The sequence below is a fragment of the Crassostrea angulata genome, chromosome 3, assembly GCF_025612915.1.
Source record: "Crassostrea angulata isolate pt1a10 chromosome 3, ASM2561291v2, whole genome shotgun sequence".
Classification (NCBI taxonomy): Eukaryota; Metazoa; Mollusca; class Bivalvia; order Ostreida; family Ostreidae; genus Magallana; species Magallana angulata.
Window position 1 is genome coordinate 5652421 of NC_069113.1, and position 25464 is coordinate 5677884.

Genomic DNA, 25464 nt, shown 5'->3' on the forward strand with positions numbered 1-25464 from the left:
TTCAAGTCTCTTTTGTACTCCAAAACCCCGACTGCCATTAATTGAATTCTCTTTAATCAGGAGTTATAATTAAGGCATACCCGTTGAACCAACCTATAATGAAAAGTTCCCCCATCATTAAATTTACAGTTAGTAAATACATTAATTAACGTTTTGTTCTCCATGATTAATCACCTTTTTAGTACTTCTTTTAATTTGCTAAAAGCTTCGCAGAAATCAGTACAAATCTCTCTCTCTCTCTCTCTCTCTCTCTCTCTCTCTCTCTCTCTCTCTCTCTCTCTCTCTCTCTCTCTCCATTTCGCTAATATATGCTGAATCGATAATTAAAAGTCTTTAAAAATAACAGACAGTTTTGATCAACTTTAAACATTTGGAATTCCTCTCTCTGACAATTATATTTTAAAAGCTACGAATTTATGTATAGTGAAGTGCAGTAATAAATGGATAAGCCATCAAACATTGGACTGAATACGAGTTTAAACTCTTGAGTCACAAATATTTATTCTATAATGGTTGTCATTCTTCACGTAAGCCCATTTAGAGCGTTTTTCCCAATTACGTCAACTGAGTACTGGAGACGGTGTTTTCTCCTGCAATACACATCACAGCGCAGGTAAGTAACGGGGTTTCTTGCCTAGTTCTCTATTTTCATTGAACTCGGTATGCTCTAAAATACAATGAAAATTTTTTCTTTGTTAAGAGATAGACCACTTTTTTGAAATCTAAACCAATTTAACTGAAAGTAAACACAAGAGACAGCGAGGGGGTGCAGATGGCCAGGTATCTGAACTCATTTCAAGTTTTACACTAAGCAAACACCCCCTTGGATCTTTTAAGCTGGCGTTGACAAGCAGAGTGTGTAGGTTCTGTGCATGAAGTATTCGGACTGATGGGTTGTGGGGGATCCAAGTCGATGGACACTGTCAGTAACGGGAAATCCAAAGAAAAAGAAGAGGACTACTTACAGGAGCCTGAGAATGACCCGGTAAGGAGAATCAGCGGGCACCTGCTCCAACTGGGGTCTCTCTGAACTAAGTTATATCGAATCAATTGCGATTTTTAGGGAAGAAAAAAATAACCTATCGGTAAAAAAAAAATGAAATAATTTAAATGAAGATACGTGATCTTTTTTTTTTTTTTTTGGGGGGGGGGGGGGGGGGGTTGTTGATGTAGTAATCGAGGTAAAATAATGTCATCTGAGTATTTGAGAAATATAATAATGGTCAACTGACTTATGTCCTACAGGTTGATTTGGAGGACATAGTTGTAGGATATCCTCCCCCTAAACCCAACTCTAGCAGGAAGGAGCACATATTCACAGAAAAAGACAAAGAGGCCGGGGACTCCAGGGCTAAACAGGTATTAAAATCAATACCCATGGGTTTGTTTTTAGATTTGTTGTGATAAACATTAATTGCAGAGGACCACAGTTTTGAAAAAAACGAAAAGGTATTAACATTTTTATAATCTCTCCGCAATATCAGTCGTTTGCTGTGTATAACGGAATTGAATGGAACCAGCATATTTAGAAATCAGAATATTAAATGTCTTTCATAAATGAAAATGAGAATGAATTGATATTTTGAATATCTACCCTATTTACAGATACACATGATGAACATTGAGCAAACGACCAACGCCCCAAACTATATTTTGGTAAAAAAAAAAAAGATAGCTATTAAACTCCTCGGCGATCTAGTATTCGTTTCTTTTATTATGACCATACAAACCCCTTATATAAAAAAAACAGTGTTTGTGTGAAACAGTATTTTTTTTAAAAAGTAATTTAAGAGTTACGAAATGATCTTAATTCGAATTAGATCATTTCGTAACTCTTAAATTACTTTAAAAAAAAAATAAAAACCCTCAAGAAATCTCTTTTTTAAATCTTAAAAGATGCCAAAGATAACAGATCAAAGAAATATCTTTTACACGAAAAACTTTTCCTTTTAAAAAATAATCGATAACTTTTTATCAAAGTTTGTATACTGAAAATTAACTGGACAGTATAAGACTACCCGATGTATTTCCAATGTGTTTGCTGACATCTAGCAATGAGTTTTTACGCATTGTTCCACTTTGCACTAATAGGCCCAGACGAACCAATGCAGGAGGGAAATGTTTTATAAACAAAATACCAAAAACGCAAATTAACAACGTAAACATTGTAAACGAAATATGCTACAAAAATTCAGTGTTTAATTTCCTCTTTAATATTTATTGTCCCGACTTTTTTGTTGCAAAGGTTTGATACAAAGTATATTTTAAAAAAGTGAAAAAGAATTCACAGAATTTTAAAACCCCACAACTCAGTTCTAAATGTATCACAGCTGAGGACTGATTTATCATAACCGAGAATAGAACACAGTTTATTTGCATTTACATACTTGGGGGATTTTATTTGGACAGCCTTGATATAATAGTTGTTTTTGGTTAGATTAAGGTGGAGGACTACCCGTCTCTTGATGACCTAGCACATGCACTGACAGAGGGATTAAAAAATGACGTGCAGAAGGTGCGCGCGATATTTACCTGGATTGGTTTGCAGGGATCAAATGGAAGCGGATCAAAAGACAAAAACAACAACAACCAAGACTCAATGTCACCCCAAGCCGTTGTACAAAAAGTCATCCAAAGAAAACTCTCCTATAATTTCCTCTTTACAAGTTTATGCAGGTGAGGCTTTAATAAAACTCATATTGTCCAAAAAGTAACCTGTAGCTTTCCAATAAGTTTCAACTCATTGGATGGCTACAAGTGACATACTAGACAATAGCAGATAATTGGATAAAACAAGTACATAGAAACACCAAAGAAGAGAAAAAGTAACTAGTTTTGAACCGTAATAATTTTTTTCGCATGCTTATTTCATGTTATAATGCGGAGTAATGAGACTGAGAAGTTTTGCCAACTATCAAAAAGATGTCTTTATGTTTTTACAAGTATTTGAAAGAAAAAAAACCCATTAATTACATTTCAAAACGTAAAACTAAAATTTTATCTATTTTGCTCTAGCTGGTAACTAGTGTATTTAATAGCATAAGATTAATGAAATAAAGCAGAAAAATCCTTACAACCGCTCATAAGCAATAACAAAACAAAATGTTTTAAGGATGCCACAATATCGTCCTTCAGATACTGTACCGCCCTCGAAGCTATTTGACTGAATGAACCTTTATTATTCCAAAGGGCCGCCAAAATACCATGTGTCCTGATCCGTGGACTGGGGAAGAGTGTGTCGTATGAAGTGGGGGATCAAGATGTCGACCGCTTGAACAACTCCTGGACGGCAGTGTACGTGTCCGGGGGGTGGCGCTTCGTGTTTCCGCTGTGGGCGTTCTCTGCAGTGGTTGGTCACTCTAAAGGCACGTGGACCTTAGTGGAAACCCAAGGTATGCACAGTACGATAAATGTGGTGCTTTCAGTTATGATCGTATGATTCAGTTTTATCAAAGATATTACAGTGAAAACTCTGCATGGCAGCTGATTATATACAAGTTCATCCTAGTGTAAAAGAGTATGAAAATTTGACATTTTAGGCAAGGGTACAAGAGAAAAGGAAGAAGCATCCTCCGGCAGAACCATCAGTCATATAAACGAGTACTACTTCCTCACAGAACCAGATGAATTCATCTATTGTTGTTATCCCAATGACTCAAAATGGCAACTTTTGGCCAAACCGTTTACTAAGCAAGATTTTACAGAAATCGCCTATTGTAGACAACGTTATTTCCAGAACCACCACCGAATTACGACACCTGCTAAATGTTTCTATCAATCTGCTAATGGTGTATGCGACGTGGGGATAAAGAAGTTGGGCAAAGAAGACTGTGTTTACACTTATGAGTTGTACTTTAACCACGAGCAATCTAAAGCAACCCTTCCTGCAGAAATACAGCTTGAAAAATATGTGGCGATTTTAAATGAAGGTAAATCTGTCAGATTTAGGGTACGGTTCCCAAGCGAAGGTATCTACAAGCTGTTGATTTATGGTGATCATTCGCTTCTGTGTGAATTCAAAATCCAGTGTGACGAGGATGTCGACAACGTTAAACCTTTCCCGTGTAACCCAGAGTCTGGCTTTGGTCCCAGTACAACGACAGAGGAGGCGGGGCTTAAGGCCAAATCTCACCAGAGCGGGGTAATCAGCATCAAGAAAACACGGAACGTCAACATCAGATTCAACGTCACCAAGAATGTGCTGGTCCAGACAGTGTTACTGCAAAACAATGTCGCCCAGGAGACGCTCAGTCAATACGTGAACCACAAAGTCAAAAACCAGGAACTGGACATCAATGTTGATTTGCCACAGCAAGGAGAGTATGCGCTGCAGATTAATACGAAGGACAAAGAATCGGGTGGTTCCTTCACGAACGCCTGTAACTACCTCTTGACAGCAGAAAACATGAACAGGAAACAGAGAAACTATGAGGTGAGTGAATACACATTTTTCTTGCATTACCACCGATGTGAGATAGGTTTGTCCAGTGTGAGACAGCCGTGTGAGATTTTTCTGTCTTACAGTATGTTTTACTACGCCGCTTTTAAACTAAAACAAATGTTGTCTGCTGTATGGAAATGCAAAATTATAATTGAGATTATCCATTAAGCACTAGTTTTGTTTAATAATTAGAGTTTAGGATATTTTTATTGAGGAAATCGTCTTATTTTGACATGGACTATTTGAAGCACGCAGAGGGATAAACCAAAGGTTATCTTTCGAACGTCGTAACAGAAAGTTGTCAGACATCGTCTTTTCAAAGTAATTGATGCGAGAAAAATAATCATTCATTATATACTCTTGTGGGATAGTGAAATGCCATGAAATCGTCATAGACCGTGAATATTGTCCCCGAGGTGGAATTTCACTCTCCCACATTAGCCTCGTCCCAGACCGTGAATCTTGTCCCATAAGTGGAATTTCACTATCCTACACGAGTATATAGTGAATGATTTAGAGATACACGTATTATAGTTATTCCGAATTTGCATGATATATAATATTTGTGTCCTGACGCATGTATATTGTTAGAACGCACTAGAGAAGAAAATCAGGAAGAATTTGCAAGAGTGTACCAACTCTGGTAAACTGGAAGAGCTGCAGAAGGCGCTGGATGACTTTGACAAGGTCGATTTGGAGGACAAAGGTGACCGACAGAGGGCGGTAGAAAGAATCACTTTCCTAAGACTGCGTAAAGGTACGTTGTTTATTCCCCGAAATTACACATTAATTCAAAAGACATATTGTACTGGCATTTGTTTTCTGATTTTCGTTGTTATTAACTTACATGCAGAATTAAAAGACGCAATAGCCAGGAGACATGGGGAGAAATTGGAGGAGGCGATAGAGAATGCCAAGCAGTCGAAGTATGAAGAAAATCTACAAAACAAGATCAGAGAGGCAGAGGAGTTGCTCGCACAGCTCAGGAGGCTCAACCGGTTTGCCCACGAGGTTCTGAAGATGCAGCAGCCGACAATATCAGAGATCCATAACTACAGACACCCCAAACCGCTGGCCTACGAAATCATGAAGGCCACTTATATCCTTCTTGGGGAGGAGGAAGGACGAGTCGAGGTAACATTAATGAAACGTAGTCTATCTTCAGTTGTATCGCATGGTATGAATTTACGACATATTTTGATGCAGGAATGGGAACAAATACAAGCTTTGATGCGAAAGCAAGGGAAAGAAGGGTTGCTGCGGCGCGTGCGCTTGTTTGACACTGTTGACGTCACCGAGAATATGGTGAACTCTGCCGCTCAGCTTCTGAGGGATTACGACGAGGAGCGGGTGAGAGCCTCCAGTGCAGGCCTTGCCACATTTTATAAATGGGTAATCTAAACGGCATTTTATTTATTCTTATACAAATTTTGAGAGAAAAAATACCAACATAGACGAGCAGTTATGACAAATGCATACCGGTATGTTATATTTCATTCATTGACAGCAAGTCTAGTCTGAAAAATGAAATCTATAAGTAATTTGTAAAAATATGGGCTTAAACGTATTTTACTTCATATATAATTTTAAAAATGATCCTAATTAAAATCAAGGTGATTATACATAATTCAAAATGTGAATATTTCAAACATGTATTAAAATATCAATTAACACAAAAACAAAACAGTGAGAACTCATATCAATATCACATTTCCAACCTTACATAGAACATATTTCACAATTTTTAGGCGACAAATGTGATTGATGAAGTGATGAACGCCTCTGATGAATCGCCAACTGAAAGCAAGACCTCGGAGCCCGCACCAAAAAAAAAGAAGTAGTTCACAGTTCTGATTATTCCACATGACTTATGTTAATTTATTTATTTATTAGAACCTATTTATTAATCTTAATGTATTACCAGGAACCGCCTCAACTCACTAGATTAAAGCTGGCTTTACACGTACATGGATGTCTGTTTAGATTGGATGATAAAAAAAAAAACTTGATATTGCTTCGGTTTTAAGTTTGTAGCAAGAAAATTAATAAATTTCTGCTTCAAGTAGGGAAAACGAAGGAGAAAAATATGTGACAAATTAATGTGTCTTTCAGATTTTAAAACAATGCTTGTAAGCGCACTTTGCGGAATTAAATCCACAAAATACGTCGTTGTTATTTTGATCCACTTGTTCGCCCATCTTTTATACAATTTCTTTCCTCTGAAATTCTCTTGCAGATTAAGCAGGCAAATTTGCTGGATACTAGTATTTAATTGGTTGTCTCTTTTAGACATCATATTGGACTGTTTTATGTATTTTTTTCATGCAATTTTAGCAATGAGTTCATCGGTATCAATTTATCAAGAAATTATATCTTCGTTTTATTGGTGCTCTGAAGATCGATAAATAGCAATTTCTCAAATCATTTGGCCCGTGGGTCAAGCGTCGGACCATTGCACCATGCAGGTGTCGCTCGAAGGGTCATCGACTAAATTGATTGATTTGTACAGGATTAATATGTGTCAATATTTAAATTATTCAACTTCCAGTTTGAAAATAATGGAAAACAAAAATCCATTAGAATTTAATTGCCACTATTTCCTGGCGGTTTTAATTAACGTTTGTGTCTCCATCATAAAACATTGCAGACAAAGAACTGTGAATAATAACCAATAAATCTGTAGTCATTTTTGCATCCCCTTTAAGCTCACTTGACCAAAATAGCCCAAATAATTTAGTATTTTTGAAAACATAACACACTTAAGCAATGTTGTGATACGTGTGTCCTTCGCGAAACATTTGCATTTTTAAATCGTAAACGTGCTTGTATTTTGCCAATAACTCAGAAACGAAAACAATTGGACAAAACCTAAAAAATGTAACATCTGATCATTCATTACTTAGTATTTAATAATTGACTCAACAAATACAATTTTTTCCATTCTATTTTTTTAACTGTTAATTCTACATATTTATAACTTTTTAAAATATTTGACAATCAAAGTCATAGTGCATACGAAGTAATAAGTTAAATAAAAGTTATGATATATTCCATTATGCATTTTCCATAGGCGGTAATGTTAACATTAGGGCTCAAAGCTCCAACCCTAATTTTCGTTCAGCAACGAGAGACCCCTTTAATGAAAGTTCATCGAATTGTTTCTCTTGTGTTAAAATTTTGTGATGTCGGATTCGTTTTCCGGCAAAATGCGTCTGTACTGAAAACAAGAGGCACAGGGGCCACGTCGCTTACCTGAGCAACAATTGCCTTAACTCTGATCAAATAAGCATTACATTATCAAAATCAAAATTTCTTGACAACTAAGTACAGTAGATTTTGCTAAAAAAAAAAATGAAAATCTGCCAAATTTTATCCATATCTTTTTTTGGTAAATACCAAGCCCCTTTTGTTAAGATTTCCATGTAATCCTATATACCCCCCCCCCCCCCTCCTTTTGTGGCCCCACTTTTCTCTAGGGAATTGTGGTTTCATCAAAGTTAAATCTGCATAACCTGAGCTTTCACACAAAGTACTGAGTTTTGGACTGAAAACGTTCCAAGAATATTTTTATAGTTTTTCTCTATATATTCCTATGTAAAAATTCAACCCGCCATTGCAGCCCCGCCCTACCCCCAGGGACTATGATTTTACAAACTTGAATTTACACTACCCGAAAATGCCTCTACACAAGTTTAAGCTTTTCTGGCCAAATAGTTTTTAAATAGAAGATTTTTAAAGATTTTTTCTATCTATCCTATGTAAAAATTCATCCCCCATTGTGGCCTCACCGTACCCCTGGACTATGATTTAAACAAACTTGAATCTATACGATCTGGGTATGCTTCCACTCAAGTTTGGGCTTTCCTGGCCAAATAGTTTTTGAGAAGAAGATTTTTAAAGATTTTCTCTATATATAAAAATTTATCCCCCATTGTGGCCCCGCCCTACCCCCAGGGACCATGATTTGAACAAACTTGAATCTACACTATTTAAGGATGCTTACAAGCCAATTTGAGCTTTCCTGGCCTAATAGTTTCAAAAAAAGTTTTTTTTAAGATTTTCTCTATATATTCCTTTATAAAAATTCATACTCCAATTGTGGCCCCACCCTACCCCCGGGGACCATGATTTGAACAAACTTGAATCTACACTATCTGAGGATGCTTCCATTTTAATTTGAGCTTTTTCTGGCCAAATAGTTTTTGAGAAGAAGATTTTTAAAGATTTTCTCTATATATTCCTATGTAAAACTTGATCCCCCTATTTTGGCCCCACCCTACCCACGGGGACCATGATTTGTACAAACTTGAATCTACACTACCTGAGGATGCCTCCACATAAGTTTAAGCTTTTCTGGCCAAAAAGTGTTTGAGAAGAAGATTTTTGAAAAATACCAACAAATTTTCAATAATTCTCAATTATCTCCCCTTTAAAGAGGGCGTGGCCCTTCATTTGAACAAATTTGAATTCCCTTCACCAAGTGATGCTTTGTGCCAAATTTGGTTGAATTCTGTCCAGTGGTTCTGGAGAAAAAGAAGAAAATGTGAAAAGTTTACAACGACAACGCCGCCGACAACGACAACGCCAATGCCGACGACAGACAACGGGCAAATTTTGATCTGAAAAGCTCAGGTGAGCTAAAAATGAAAGTAGGGAAATTCCAAGTTTTTGAATGCATGGAATGGGTGTACATCAAAATATTACAATCCTTTCGTTCAAATGATTATTCACTCAAATTTGACATTTGCTTTTAAAATTGGAAATCCTCTATTCTTTTATCTGTCAAGAATTCTCATATGAAATGAAACAATGAGTGTATATACACTCTGCAAATATCGGAACTATTGAAAAAGTTAGAGGGATAATACACCCTACTCTTCCTGAAAGCTTTTACGTTAAAACTTTTTTAGCCTAGTTAGTCTTGGCAACTAAAAAAAAAACTAATTTACATTTTATTTGCTACATTCAGATGAGCAATGATGGCCCTTATACGCCTCTGTTAATTATTTTAATCAGATGGAAAAAAAGTCAACAAGGCAGACAGGGCTCTGTGTTATATTCCATTTGTCAAGTTGTTGATACATGTATACTGTTGAAAAGTTAGATTGATTGGGTCATAATATCTTTAAACTTCCTTCAGCTCTTTAATACAAGTTAAAACGAACTGTCAAGACTGTTTTATTTAACCAGCCCTTTTCTTCGTGGCACGGACGTTTGCACATATAATTCTCTGAAAGAATACTGATACTTGGGTTGATTAGCTTTAAACAAGGTGATTGGAAATTTGATATGTGTATGTAAACTGTACGATTTTTTTTAGCAAATTGCATAACGCAAATAAATCGATATACTCGACCGTGCAAATTTATTGAAGGTTATGGATAATCAAAGTACATATACTGTATATGTAAGTAAATAATGTCGCATTTAAGTAATTTGATGTTTTTGGAAGAAATGTACTTTAATTAAATGATTTTCGTGCAGCATTAGATTACAGTAAACTTATTATTTACTAAACAAAAATGATAAATGAATTAGAATATTGAAAATAAATGAATGCTTTAAAAAAGGGCATTTGTGTCAAGATGCTTCTTTTGGATATAGGTAAAACCCACTCTAAGTCTTGGCTCATGTTTACAGAATAACTTATAATAACTTACATACAAATCATAAATCATCCTTGTCTATATCTTATGAACCCTTAAATTAAATAAATTCTTGGGGAAAACTATATTTGACGCAAAGATGCAAATTATGTGCGTCGAGTACTATCTGATAAGCATTTTATTTGGTTGTGTACATTGCACTATTACGATATTCAAACTTTAAATTTCTTTGCATGAATAATAACATTAGTTTAAATAATGCAAACTTTTACACGCCATATAGAGTCGTTAGTGTAAGTCGTAAGTTCTTGTGGTAAACAATGTCCACATGTTATTTACATGTATCTAATTTGTCGCATATCGACAACACGAGCATGCAGGTCTTTGGTGTAGATTAATTAAAATCTCGCTGAATATTCTGGTTATCAAGCATGTATTATCAACTTTAAGTGTTCAATGATAAAAACCAATACTCCACTCGGTCATTGGCAACTGTTACCTGTATAGATATGTCTACCTGTATGTTAAATTGTGTTCCCGCAATTATTTACTCTCTTGATTGGAAATCATACAGTAGGTAATGGGCAGTCATGGACAACAACAATGTTTTCATCTAAAAGTTCTTTACTTTTAAATAAAAAGCCACATATAAATATTCCTAGCACCGTCTATTTCTTTAAAAAAAAATTAAATAACACTTGAAAATGAAAAATTCTCATTTTTATTCATTACTTTTGAATTTATACGAAGTACAGATAATTTTTACAAAGTTGTAATAGTATTTCCCCGTAAAGATATTCGATTGATATTAAACGAATTCACTCGTAATTAAAGTTTCAAATCCACTACAGATTGTGTGTTATTAGGAACGCCTTCCTTTATGAACTGGACTGGATTGAGAATACCTGTTGCGTTGATAAGGTATCTGCGGTGTGTACACAGCGATCACAAAAGGGCCTCTGTGAAGAAATCGAGAAACGGCGCGCGACTAGGAGCGGCAACAGTTTAAAAAGTGACATCGATTTTTCATTTACATTTTAAACTGTGAACATCATAACTAAAATTGGCACAATAAATCAAAGAGCGTCCCTGGCTACAGAGTGATGCATTGGACATCAGCAACTAGGAAGTAAAACTCGAGCGGCGAACGGGTTATTCCCGGAATTCGATTTGCTTGTGTTTGCTAAGCTGTCTTGTTTGTTTGACCAATTTGAAATGGAGACATGAAAGCAAGGGATAAAAGCGAAATATAGGATTTATTTAATCAGCAGAAGTAAAAAAAAATTGGTAAGTTAAATTTTTTTAGACTATATAGATACAATTTATCTCGAGAAGATAGCAAAACTTGCCGTGCTAAAAAATCCTATGCACGTCAAATGAGCTAAATGCCAAGTGATTTTTCCCTAAATAATTTATTAATTTGAATTTTTACATGGTTAATAGCGATTATCAAAAATTCGCTCTAAGTTTAATTGTGGATTATACTGGATAGATGTCAAAGTTCATAACAAAGTTCTGCCAGTAAAAGATTTGCTTATTATTTTTTTTAATGAACGATGTGCTTGCATGTAACCCTATTCCATTTTAATTTAGACTTTTTAAATCAATTAATGTGTACCTTGTTTGCGTGAACTGCAGATGTAATGAAATATTTAAGTATTTGTGAAATCGACGGAAATTACACTGATGTATTTTTTAGACCAAATCTCAAAATAACAACATTTCTTTTTAAATGATAAACTGATAAACTCATTGATAACGCAAAAAAAAAATCAAAGCAAGAATTTATCAGGTATGAACAGCTGAAAGTAACCCCTGAATTGATTGTGTAATTTTGCATTGAACAAAGATCAATTCTTTGATTTAAAGCTGCAAGTTTAAACAAATGCTCCTAAATTGATTGCGCTCTGCTTTGTATGGTGGCATATCTCTGCCCCTTGTATGCAAGTTATTTTTCTACCAAATATGTCGACATGCAAGATAAATATATTGACATACAAGATATTAATGTCAACATGCAACAATGTTAACATGCAAGAAAATTGCAATCAAGTGAGAATTATAAAAATCTCAAAAAATCTCAAATATCGCCAACTTGTGACATCCAAGATACTGGATGCTACTTATTTATGTCGACATTCAACTTATTGACGTTGACATGCAATTTAAATATGTTGACATACAACTTATCTATGTCGACATGCAACTTATTTATGTCGACATGCAACTTAGTTATGTTAACATGCAAGATAAATATGTTGACATGTAACTTATTTATGTCAACATGCAACTTAGTTATGTTGACATGCAATTTATAACTTGCATGTCAACATATTTATGTCGCATGTGTACATAACAAGGTTGCATGTTGACATAAATAAGTAGCATGTGAACATAACTAAGTTGCATGTCGACATAAATAAGTTGCATGTCAGCATATTAATCTTGCATTTTAACATACATAAGTTGTATTTCAATATAAATAAGTATCATCTAGCATCTTGGATGTCACACATGTGGGCAATATTTGAGATTTTGGGGGATTTTTTACAATTCTCATTTGATTGCAATTTTCTGGCATGTCAACGTAGTTATGTTGCATGTTGACATAACTATCTTGCATGTCAACATATTTATCTTGCATGTCGACATATTTGATAGAAAAATAATTGCAAACAAGAGGCAGAGATATGCCACCATAGCTCTGGATCCAACAGTTGCACATATTATAACGGCGGAAAAAATCGACCAATCTTTTTTTTATATCATTAATTAATGTCCAACGCTTCAAACTCAACACTGGACTCAAAACCAATAGTGAATACAGTGTAATATCTAATATATTCATAATGTAATCAACACTTAATAATGTGACCGACTTGTTAAGTTTGTAATAATTTAAAAACGTCCACCTAGTAACAGCATTGGTATAACATGACCATTTTGTGATATTTAAAAAGAAAAGACAATAGATACTTTTCCTTAATAGATAAAAAATGGGAAGTGGTGGGTCTAAATCTACAGACAGTCAGAAAAATGGACCGAAAGCGGATGTCTTGAAAGAAACAGACGAGGAACCAGTAAGTATTGAATGCTGTCTGCAAACAGAAGTCCCTGCTATGGTAACGCAAAAACTAGACACCCCCCCCCCCCCATTTTTTTTCTCACATCAGAGCATTTTTATCATCGTAAAGATTTAAATTTTGAAGGAAATGCTCTTCATCCGTCTTTTTTTCTGGGTATAAGAAAATTATTTGCAAAATTAGCAAATGTACCTTTATAATAAAACTTTTAAGTACAATGTATTACCTAAGCCCCCCCCCCCCCTTTTCAATAACGATGCTACCTGTCTGAAACCTGAATTTATATCAATACATAAATTACTTTTGTGTTTGTAGTTAAATAAAAGTCGCCTTTTTGTGTTTACAGTTTAATTAACAGTGTACATACAATGATGACAGTTTCAGTGTTAGTTGTTTACATATTTAGATTGTATTTAGATTTCTCTTGATGACATCGTGGAAGGATATCCTCCCCCTAAAGCAGTGCGTGATAAAAAGAGACATATCTTCACGGAGGAGGACAAGAAAGTATCAGACAGTAGGGCCAATACAGTGAGTATCAGACAGTAGGGCAATAGGGCAATTACGGTGAGTGTCAGACAGTAGGGCCAATACAGTGAGTATCAGACAGTAGGGCCAATACAGTGAGTGTCAGACAATAGGGCCAATACAGTGAGTGTCAGACAGTAGGGCCAATACAGTGAGTATCGGACAGTAGGGCCAATAGGGCCAATACGGTGAGTATCAGACAGTAGGGCCAATACAGTGATTATCAGACAGTAGGGCCAATACAGTGAGTGTCAGACAATAGGGCCAATACAGTGAGTGTCAGACAGTAGGGCCAATACAGTGAGTATCGGACAGTAGGGCCAATACGGTGAGTGTCAGACAGTAGGGCCAATGCAGTGAGTATCAGACAGTAGGGCCAATACAGTGAGTATCGGACAGTAGGGCCAATATGGCCAATACGGTGAGTGTCAGACAGTAGGCCCAATACAGTGAGTGTCAGACAGTAGGGCCAATACAGTGAGTATCGGACAGTAGGGCCAATAGGGCCAATACGGTGAGTGTCAAACAGTAGGGCCAATACAGTGAGTGTCAGATAATAGGGCCAATACAGTGAGTGTCAGACAGTAGGGCCAATACAGTGAGTATCGGACAGTAGGGCCAATAGGGCCAATACGGTGAGTGTCAGACAGTAGGGCCAATACAGTGAGTATCAGACAGTAGGGCCAATACAGTGAGTGTCAGACAGTAGGGCCAATACAGTGAGTGTCAGACAGTAGGGCCAATACAGTGAGTATCAGACAGTAGGGCCAATACAGTGAGTGTCAGACAGTAGGGCCAATACAGTGAGTGTCAGACAGTACGGCCAATACAGTGAGTAGCGTTCTGTATCACAAAGATGATGACACATCAAACACACCGTGTATGAAAAACCGACGACGAATCGAGTTCATATATGTGTATGAAACTTATGAAAATAGTGTTGCAATTCGATAGACCAAGAAAAAAAACTACAGAAAGACAAAGACAAATAGACGTGTCTATTGGACAAACGATGAAAAATATATTTTGCTCTCTTTAAATTGAAAATCGACCATCTATTTCCTATGAATTGGTTTCACGTATCAATGACAATGACGATGAACTCTATTGTTTACAGTGTAGAGAATATATATACAAATTACATTGTGAAGAACGATTAGTACATTAACCAAGAGAGCTAACATTCTCAATAATTGTATTCATCAATTTACAAATCTTGATAAGTTGGTTTTTGTTTGATACATTAAACAATGCTTCAAATTTTGAAACATTTGGGCTTGATATATAATATTTTGGTAAATACATGTTTCTAGCATCAGTTATACAAAAACAAAATATCCGACGAGATGGACGAGTGATGTGTAAGTGTAAGGATTTAATTGTTGGTGGATTATCGATGAACTTGCAGTTATCTTGAGGCCCCTTTATCAATTCAAAACATACTTGATTATATGTAACAACATGCACTAACTAAAAGTGTCTTCTCTAAGAATACTGCACACGAGCATAATTTCGCAATTCGCCATAGTTATTTAAGAGAGTTAGTTTAGAGAGTCATAGTTATTCTCGGAGAACAGCAAAATCATTTTCATGGTGTCATTTCTTAAAATAAAACGTAATTAAATTAATTGCATAGTATTAATCCAATACATGAAAGTTAAACATACTGAGATCTTTAAGCAAACCTACTTATATTTTTTTTCCATTTTCAATATGAAAGTAAACATACAATGTGAATTTATGTCAAATAGGACAGTCACCCCCCCCCCCCCCCCATTTATGTGATTTTCTTATACTATCGCCTGGTGCTTATTTGTTACCCGGTAGTGAGTCCTCCATTATGTGAGATGATATCTTTCTAAACTACAGATACGAGTGGAGGATTATCAAACTTTTGAAGAGCTGTCCCGCGCTCTCACCGAGGGCTTACAGAATGACGTGCAGAAAGTGCGAGCTATCTTCACCTGGATCGGCCTCCAGGGAACCAAGGGAAACAATTCTAAGAATAATGCGGCACCCATGTCCCCCCAACACATCGTGCAGTTGGTTATCCAGAGGAAGGCCTCTTACAATCTGTTGTTTGTCATGTTGTGTAGGTGGGTATAGGGCGACGAATGGGTTACCATTTATCTGTTTGGGGTTATTTTTATTTTGAAAAAAACTTTTGTTGGGGAAAGGGATTGGCATTTAAAGAGTTTCATACTAAGCAACGTACGTTTTTGATTTATATATGTCTGACAAGTGAATAAAATCTTTTCTACCAGAGTTTCTAACAACATTATACGCTCCTGTCCTTACAATCGATGGAACAGTTCTCAATAATTCGAACTGCGTCAATATAATGATACTTTAGTTGTATTTTATAACATATTGAGCTGTAAATCAACTTGAGAGGATTTAAATCCCCTTTATTATCCCAGTTTAAAATTCGAATTGGCTGTAACATCAAAGCGAGTAACTAAATATGTAATCCATAAGTTGACAATGCTTATACTAAATAATCATGATTGAATTATTTTTATTTCTAAACAAAGGGCTGTAAAGATACCATGTGTCTTCATACGGGGTCTTGCAAAAAGCGCCGCCTATGAGGTAGGAGACAGAACTGTAGATAAGTTGGGGAACTCTTGGACCGCCGTGTTTGTATCCGGTGGGTGGCGCTTTGTGTTTCCGCTTTGGGCTTTTTCAGCCATTGTCGGGCACAGTACTGGAACCTGGACCCTTGTTGAATCCGATGGTATAGTACCCAATAAAATTCTAACACCCACTAAACACTTCATTAAAAGAGCATATAAAGTCTCAATCACTTGATATTCACAGCTGACATCATTTTCTCTTCTTAATTCTTTAATCACAAAGTCCAAATTTTGGTTTTCGATTTCATGCGTCACGAATTTATTTCTTTATTACAAAACGCATTTCCTTTCTTCTCTAGGGCAAGGCGCAAGAGAAACGGAGGCTAAGTCCTCTGGGGTCACCGTCGCCAACTTCAACGACTACTACTTTTTGACCGACCCCGACGAATTCATCTACACATGTTTTCCTCATGATTCCAAGTGGCAGCTATTGGCAAAGCCTTACACAAAGCAACAGTTCATAGATATAGCCAACTGTGAGCAGGCGTACTTTGAAAATCACATTCAAATCACAACAAAGCTGGAATGCTTATACAAGTCAGAAAATGGTGTTTGTGACATTGGTATTAAAAAAGCAAATGAAGAGGAATTTAAACATTTGTACAAACTTTACTTCAACCATGAGTTGTCAAAGACCAGATTATCAAAAGAACTTCAGTTAGATAGGTATGTCGCCGTCATGAACAATAAATCGGCGGTGAACTTTAGAATCCGTTTTCCTGGTGAAGGAATTTACAAAATGGAGATCTACGGCGGATCGCCGACCGGATTTCCTCTGATTTGTTCTTTTCGATTGGATTGCAATGAAGGCGTCAGCAATGTAAAACCTTTCCCATGTAACCCCGAATCAGGGTTCGGGCCAAATCTAGTCACAGTTGCTGGGGGGCTAGAGGCAGAGTCTCATAAAACAGGCTTTATCAACGTGAAAAAGAACAAAAATGTTAACATAAGGTTCAACCTCAACAAACACGTTCAGGTTCAAACCGTTCTGGTTCACAACAATATTCAAGAGGAGGTGCTGAGTCGCCATGTCAATCATAAGGTCAAAGGTCAACACCTAGAGGTCAACGTAGAAGTTCCTCAGCAGGGAGAGTATGCTTTGCAGATAAACACAAAACCGAAAGGGTCCTCGGAACCCTTCAAAAACGCCTGTAACTACCTGCTGGCATCGGAGGACATGAACAAGAAAAAGAGATTTTATGAGGTAAGTTATGTTTAACAGGTAATTTTGTTTATTTACTAAACACATAGGGTTAAATTCCCCTTACTTCTTTTGCCTAAATATATATAGACAGTGACATTAAAAATAATTTTGCGACCCATGGTTTATTACATCATCTTGAATGAAAACCCTTTAAATTTAATTTGGAAGATATGGATGAAATTAAAACGGTAGCGAAAAAGTCCTGTCTTCAGTACTAGTATATAATATGATCATTTGATTCCTTACTAGAATGCTGCTGAAAAGAAAGCTCGCAGTGAATTGGAAGGATGTCTGAAGTCAAACGACCCGGAATCCATACAGAAAGCTATTGATAACTTCGACCAGTTTGATTTGGATGACAAAGGAAAGAGAGAAAAGGCAGAGAGAAAGAAAAACTTTCTCGTTCTCCAGAAAGGTGAGCGATGCTCTATATAATGTGAGTTTTTACATTTTTATATGTTCAATGAATAATACCAAAATTTTGTGAAATACAGAACTGAAGGAAGCAATAGCGAGGAGAAATGTAGATGTGCTGGAGACCGCTATAGACAACGCCAAGTCTTCCGAATTCTCGTCCAATCTCCAGAATCACATCACGGAAGCGGAGCAACTACTGGCAGAACTGAGGAAACTAAAGAGGTTTGCACACGAGGTCTTGCAGATGAAGCAGTCTACCATATCAGAGATCCATTCCTACAAAAACCCTCGTCCCCTGGCTTATGACGTCATGAAAGCGACGTATTTTCTGCTTGGTGAGAAAGAGGATCATTTACAGGTACATCATCATCACTGGAAGTTTTGGATAAATTATGTTTCATCACCTCACTGGCTGTTAAATATGGCACTTGAGTTTCATTACTATCAAAGCGGTCATCAGCAATATCCTATTGGATGTAAAGCGTGTTTTTCTCATATCGTGCATACATTCTTTTATAATAGGAATGGGAACAAATTCAGGGTCTTATGAGAAAATCCGGAAAACAGGGATTGCTACGGCGCGTGCGCCAGTTTGACACCATCAACGTAACGGAGAATATGGTGAACAGCGCGGCGCAGCTCCTACGTCAGTACGACGAAGAGACGGCGACGACGGCCAGTGCCGGCCTTGGAACCTTCTATAAATGGGTCAGTAGGTTACAGACGTGTTCGAAATATTTGACCGATTGGCCTATAGGTGCCCGGTTTGTAGTTTCAAGGACAAATTTATTGTGCTTCTAACATTGTATTTTTATATTTTCAGGCGTCGAATGTAGTTGGTAATATGACATAAAGCCACCGTCTTTCACAGTTTGACCGGATTATTTAACGGACTGCAGATTTTACTGACAATTTCAACTTTTTCTGTGATATATATGTTTTCTTGAATTGCAATACGTATCAGGATCCTTGTGGTGTACATGCATCCTAAAAATAAATGGCTTTACATACTCATTGTCTATTCTATAAACTTAAGCGCTGTTTTGCCATGGATTTGTTCTAAGTAAAATTGAAACAAAACGTCTGTGCACATGTACTTTATTACATTAATTGTTTTGCATTGGATTGTACATGTCGTCGAAACAAACGCCCTCAAACTTAGTCTACTCTTCGAATTCCTTAATCACAATAGATATTAGGCAAAGTAAAATTCACTGGCAATTTGTTTCATTAAAAATTGAATTCTTTACGCCATTCATTGTTTTGAACAATCGTCGAACTCTTCATTCTTCAGAGGTAAAATGGTGCTATAAAATGGCCACGTAAATACCCACTTTAAGAAATCATCAGATGAATAAAATATAATAAAGACGTTTTATTAAGTTTATGATATCATGTAAACATTGAGACAAAAGACCCTTTGATACATGAATGATAGTTCTTACCGTTGTCTTTGAATGAATTTAGTTTTATTTTATTTTATCAAATAATATTTACATTTGCAATTATATGCTTCTAGAATAGCATAAACGTTCAATTCCGTGTGAACTTAATATAACGATCACAATGATTACCGCATGCCCTTATCGTTTGACTGTTGTATTATTGTAAATTAACATAGAACACTGTTATGTTAAAAATTCTGTACGATTTGCCTTTTTTCAAACGTAAAATCAACGATTGGATAGGAAAAAAATTAGTTAAAATATAACCTGGTTTGCACGTCGCATGGCACGTCACAATGCACCAACGTCAAAAACGTACTAATCCGCTTGACATTGAGTTTGAATTTTGAACAAATCAATATCATTTTCAAAAGGAAAACGCATTCAATTTGTACAGAAAATTACAGAAAAATTAAATTATAAGAAATGAACTCAATATCTGCCCAACTTATACTCATACAACCTGGGTTATAAGTATATATTGGGTAGATATCGAGTTCATTTCTTAAATGTTAAAAGTTCATCGAATATGAATTTGGTTGGTACGCGATCAATTCTTCTGAGAAGTCCTTTTATCACGTGACCAACTAAGTTCATATCCTAGTGAACTTTTCCATTTACTGTTAATTTCTTAAAAAGTTCATTGTATAAAAGAATTTAACTTCTTAAGAAAGCCGAGTGGTCAACATATTATAGTATAGACATCATTAGTTTTCCTTAAACTTTTAGATAATTATAATTTATTAATTAAAAGCTATAAACTATGTTTGTAAATAGAATCACTATTTTTCAACTTTTAAATTTTGAGCATTTTTCTATATCTTTATACAAAATTCTTCTTCTATAGGAAATCAATATAGGCTAGTATTTACTACGACCATTCAGCTCTATTAATGGATTCTATTCTTTGTTTTTACTGCTTTTTAAAAACGGTAAAATACAGATTATATGCTTAAAGAAATATTAAAAGTATTCCAATACGTATAAATAAATATAATGAATAAAATGGCAACAAAACTAAAACTAAAATGTAAGCAACGGCAAAAATAAAAAAAATTAATAAGTATTTTCTTCTTATATCACATGTAACTATCAATGGTTGTCGGTTCTTTAAGTAGCAATCGATTTTATTGATTAAGTTTATCTAAAAATCTTAAAGAACTGTCAGAGAAAAAAGAAGAGAAGGCTTAGAAGCTACAGAAAGTACCTTATTTTACTTACGCCTGTGACGTAAATAGCGTTGCGTCGTGACGTCATAGATATATCAAATACGATGAAATATTGGTAGAAATGTATCGACAAAGGTAAGACAGATTTTTATAATTACCATTCCCATTAGTACAATTATTTTGCTATCTATAATGTTTTATGTTCCAATAAGCGTGCATTCCTTGGATACTGTTAAGTCAATTTCATTTTGTTATACTTTTTTAAGCAGAAATTTATAATTTCAAATGCCTCGACTCCCGTAAAAATAGGTTGCAAGGTTTGGATTTGCTGCATGGTGAATAGTTTTATCACTTGTTTAGAACGAATGACGATTTCTATATGCTAGTGTACAATAGCCTTTAGTGTGTGTTGGGGGGTGTTCTTTAACTTTAATTACTATGTCTGTAAAAGTAATCTTTAAAATATGGCATAAAAGAAACACAACTTGGTCAATTTTTTTAAGGTACTGTAGACTTTCGTTAACTGTCCCTTTTGTTTTAAAGAGGAGATATATATGCATGAATGATTACAAACTAAAAGTCATGCTATTCCCTCCATTTTGCTTTGTCTTTTTAATTTTAAATGGAAAACATAATCTTAAAAGACATTGCCAAATCTTGAATTGCTTTGATCCACAGATACAACAGAAAAAGAAAACGTAAGTTTAGTTTGTAGTACAAAACGTTCAATGGTAACAGGGTTGTAATCATTTAAAAATCAAAATAACTCGTACACTGGTTTCTTCATAAAGGTTTCTTCAAGAAGTTTTCTAACATTTAAATTATTTACTTTCTTTTCATAGTTGAAGATAGATATTTAGATGCACATGCAGTCAAACTATATCGGAAAAATGTCAGACAGACGGTCCTAATGTAAGAATGGGGTGCGGATCCTCGACTGTCGACGTCGTAGTCGTCATCCATTCCACCGACCCGTTACAAGAACCCACCACAGAACTGGTAAAAAGGCAGTCCAAAACACTTTATCAATCTAAAATGAAATTTATTTAAAGTTCCTCAAGATTTGAAACCTTTCATCGTGTACTTTGGTTGTTTTACCTTATCATCAGTGACGTACATGTATCTATTTTTACAAGACATTATATTAATTGTAACAGGTACATTAATATTATTTATGTATTTTTTGTCCAAGGAAGACAATTTTTCTAGCTTTTCAATTGTTCTTTCATTATCCAATATAGAACTCGGTTCCTGACACACTGGATGGGTATCCTGTTCCTAGACCCTCGCACAACCGGAAGTCGGACGTCCTACAATTTCTCAATTTCAAAGAAGTGGATGATGATGCTAGAGACGTAGGTAATCAAACCTGCATTTCTTTTCATGTGTAAGTATGCATGGATTCACTGGGTTTTGATTCTCAATGATTTAGGTGGTTCCCGGTGACTTCAGTACAATAGAGGACCTTAGCAGACGACTCACAGCGGCCTACCCAAAGACGCTGTCAAAGGTCCGCGCGTTGCTGGTATGGTTGTCTGCTCAACCTATTCTCAGTCAAAAGTGGTCCTCTTCCGCTCAAGCCGAATCTCCAGATGGCATACTCAGCATGATGCAAAGAGGAGAGATGTCATATGCCACGTTCTTTGCCATGCTTTGTAGGTATGTTTATTCAACTTGGAGAAGCATTAATGGAAATAATGCTTTCTAAAACTATAAAGGTTATGCGGGTTATTTTTTAACAGGGCAGTTGATATTCAATGTGTTATAATACATGGAATCGCTAAAAGTGTCACCTATGAAGTTGGGGAGACTAACACAGACGGACTGACCAATTCCTGGAACGCGGTCTTTGTGGGAGGGTCATGGCGACTTATATTTCCACTCTGGGCATGTCGAAGTGTCGTCGGTCATAGTACAGGGAAATGGATCCTGAAAGAGCCGAAAGGTAGTCGTCGTATAAAGTTTGATGCTTTGAAGAGTTCGTTTGATTTTTCACTGAATAAACTTGTATGTAAAATTTAATACATCTCATAGTAGGTTTAGTAAGATCAATAATGTCAATTTTTGTCGTTATTTCCTAGATATTGGTAAACTAGAACCCGAGAAAACGACAGGCGGTGCTGTGATACAGCAGCTGAACGAGTTCTTCTTCCTCACAGATCCTGACGTTTTTCAGTACCACTGCTTTCCAAATGACCCACTGTGGCAGTTGGTGCCCAAGGTTATCTCTTTGGAAAAGTTTCTTTCACTTCCGTTTTTAAGACAGGACTTTTTCGAAAACAAACTCAAACTGATGAGCACTTCCTCATGTCGGCTCGAAGCCACACGAGGAGAATGCGACGTAGTCATAAAGACACCGGATAACCTGTCGCTAACGTTTTCCTACGAGTTGCAATTTAGCAGCAAAGACTTGGATTCAAAACCCCCATCTCAAGGACAGCCTCAGAATTGTGTAGCTATGGTCCACCAGGATAACAAGGTGTCGTTTTCAGTAAGGTGCCCCACTGAAGGAGTTTATAAGCTGAAAATATATGGTGGTCGGGAAGGTGACAAGCGGTGGTTATATTCAAGTTGCATCGTGTGTGCTGAAGTAAGCGACCATATCATTCCTTATCCAACTGCCCCAGACATCGGTTTCGGGCCCCAGAAACTTACAGAGGAGGCGGGACTTATAGCAATGTCTCACAAGTCGGGATGTGTGCAAGTTCATAGAAACAAAACCTGTGAAATTAGTTTTACATTGACGAAATTTGTATTAGTTCATTCTACCTTGCATAGATTTGATGTATCTAGCAACAGTCTTGCGCAGTATGTCTCACAGCGCATACAAAACGATAACTTGCGCATTGACGTCACCCCACCACAAGATGGCGAATACACTCTCCACATCAACTGCAAAGAGAAAGGGTCAAAAAATGGATTCATGAACGTTTGCAATTATCTCTTGAATACTGATGTCAAGAATACAAGATCCTGGGAGGTATGTTATCATTCTTTTTAATGATGAAGCGTGCTTAAGCATTTGTTTATTCAGTCTTGTGATCTATATAATTATGGTCCAGAATGCGCGGGAAAAAGTGGCGAGGCAGGATCTCAGAGCGAAGACATTGTCAGTGACCACCAAGAATGCTAAAGAACTCCAGAATGCGATTGAAAAGGCCAACCAACTTTGTTTAGAAGACAAGGGAGATCTCAAGTTCGCCCATGAACGTTTAGATTTACTTCAGATGCAAAAAGGTACTGCAAAGATAGAAATTGAGTTTTTACTGCTAAGAAGGTTTAACTAAAGGTTTAATTTTTGTTTTAGCCCTGGATGATGGTATAAACAGAAGAAATGTAGATATTCTTGAGCCAGCTATCAAAGCGGCAAAAATATCGGATCAAGTGTATAAACTTTCGGACCGTATAAAGGAGGCAGAGGAACTCCGAGACCACTTACTGACCCTGAAGAGATTTGCACATGACGTACTCGATATGAAGCAGACGACAATATCGGAAATCCATCGCTATTCCATTCCTTCCTCTCTGATATTCAACGTCATGAAAGCAACTTTTCTACTGCTGGGAGAACACCCACAGAACTTGGAAGTATGTTTTGAAGTTTGAAAAAAGTATGTCATTATTAACCCCGCAAACAAAATTAATTGGGAGTGGGGTTCATTCTTTTTGGAATCAACATCTTGGTTTGAAATATTTTTTTCAGGAGAGGGTTTAAAAGCTTGAGCAAGGATTTATCTGAAAATGTACCATAGATTTTTTATTCACCATATAAATTTAATTATAGGCCTAAACTTTTTAATGATTGGAACATATTTATCTGGATCCTTTGGGAGGGAGGGGTTAGTCTTTCCGTGGCAATTCTAATTGCTTGATTATTCATAACAACACACATTGTTCGACAGATTTGGGAAGACCTGCAAGTACTGATGAGACAGACAGGGAGACAGAGTCTGTTATACAAGGTCCGGAAGTTTGACACCCTGGGAACAGACAGGGAGTTGGCCACGAGAGTTCTCCACATTCTGGAGCCCTACACTGTGGAGCAAGTCAGCAGCGCCAGTGCTGGAGCAGGTACCTTCTACAACTGGGTAGGTCAGATACTGTCAAATTTTCTATACTGATTGCCACTTCACTGCATGTTTATTTATCGATATTACATGCATTTTTATAGTCGGATTAAATTCAGTGTTTTTAAGAAAATATTGCAGACTTATTTCTCGCTACAGGCAAAGAACATAGCCACAGAAGTCAATGGACGGAAGCAGGGTAAAGCAAAACCATCCAAAACTAAAAAGAAATAGGAAGCATTAGTAGCATATAAGAAATGGGACCACTACTGCCATAAAACTTGTTTCAATTTTTAAAAAATGTTTTAAATGGAGAACAATAAATCATAATTCGATTTTGTTATTTATTAGTCTGTTAAACTGAATTTTTGAAAGTAACTGTTTTCCTTTGCAGCAGTTCAATGCATAATTTCGTATTTTGTGGTCTGTGCCAAATATTAGAGAGGTTGAGATTTTGAACTGGTACGAGTACCGGTACACGTAACACACCCAACCCCTAGCTTGTGATAGGTACCTAAACAATATCATCGTTTACAGTTCTTTTCTCCATAGATACCATGAATTTCTAACGCAATGCAAAATCTGGCACTGATGGCAGTCCAAAAAAATTAACTAATAAAAGGCCAACAGTTTTACAAAACTCTGAAACCTGTAAAAATTATAAAACTCCAAAGTCAAAATGATTGCAATCTTCTTACACAGTAAACTGGCCTGAAAGAAACAATTCCTATGATTTTGTTATTTTTACTTGTAAGCACAGAAGGATCCATCAGAATACATGTACTAGCACATTCCTATTACCTTTGCGTACAAAAAACACTAAATAATTTTTGTTTGCAACAAGCCTTTTCTACATGTGTATTTATTC

The 25464-nt window shown here is 36.2% G+C and overlaps 2 protein-coding genes across 3 annotated transcripts; both read left to right on the top strand.

Annotated features, from left to right (window-relative positions):
- The first annotated feature begins 475 nt into the window (after positions 1-475).
- Positions 476-7130, top strand: LOC128175850 (hillarin-like). 2 transcript variants are annotated; one of them, XM_052841703.1, is made up of 10 exons: positions 476-613; positions 838-985; positions 1246-1359; positions 2438-2676; positions 3190-3392; positions 3540-4432; positions 5033-5198; positions 5295-5575; positions 5648-5833; positions 6190-7130. In XM_052841703.1, exons 2-10 carry the CDS (start codon positions 890-892, stop codon positions 6280-6282), a joined length of 2271 nt encoding a protein of 756 aa, XP_052697663.1. In that variant the 5' UTR covers positions 476-613; positions 838-889; the 3' UTR covers positions 6283-7130. The 2 variants fall into 2 exon arrangements, with proteins under 2 accessions (XP_052697663.1, XP_052697662.1); XM_052841702.1 differs by having other exon boundaries at positions 514-613; positions 701-985.
- Positions 7131-8639: 1509 nt separating this feature from the next.
- Positions 8640-25192, top strand: LOC128176554 (uncharacterized). Its single transcript, XM_052842966.1, has 18 exons — positions 8640-9073; positions 10899-11334; positions 13037-13127; positions 13548-13661; positions 15528-15754; positions 16193-16395; positions 16594-17498; positions 17748-17913; positions 17993-18273; positions 18438-18623; positions 21771-21884; positions 21962-22188; positions 22272-22474; positions 22611-23509; positions 23592-23766; positions 23837-24117; positions 24432-24617; positions 24756-25192. Exons 3-18 carry the CDS (start codon positions 13044-13046, stop codon positions 24828-24830), a joined length of 4326 nt encoding a protein of 1441 aa, XP_052698926.1. The 5' UTR covers positions 8640-9073; positions 10899-11334; positions 13037-13043; the 3' UTR covers positions 24831-25192.
- Positions 25193-25464: the final 272 nt, after the last annotated feature.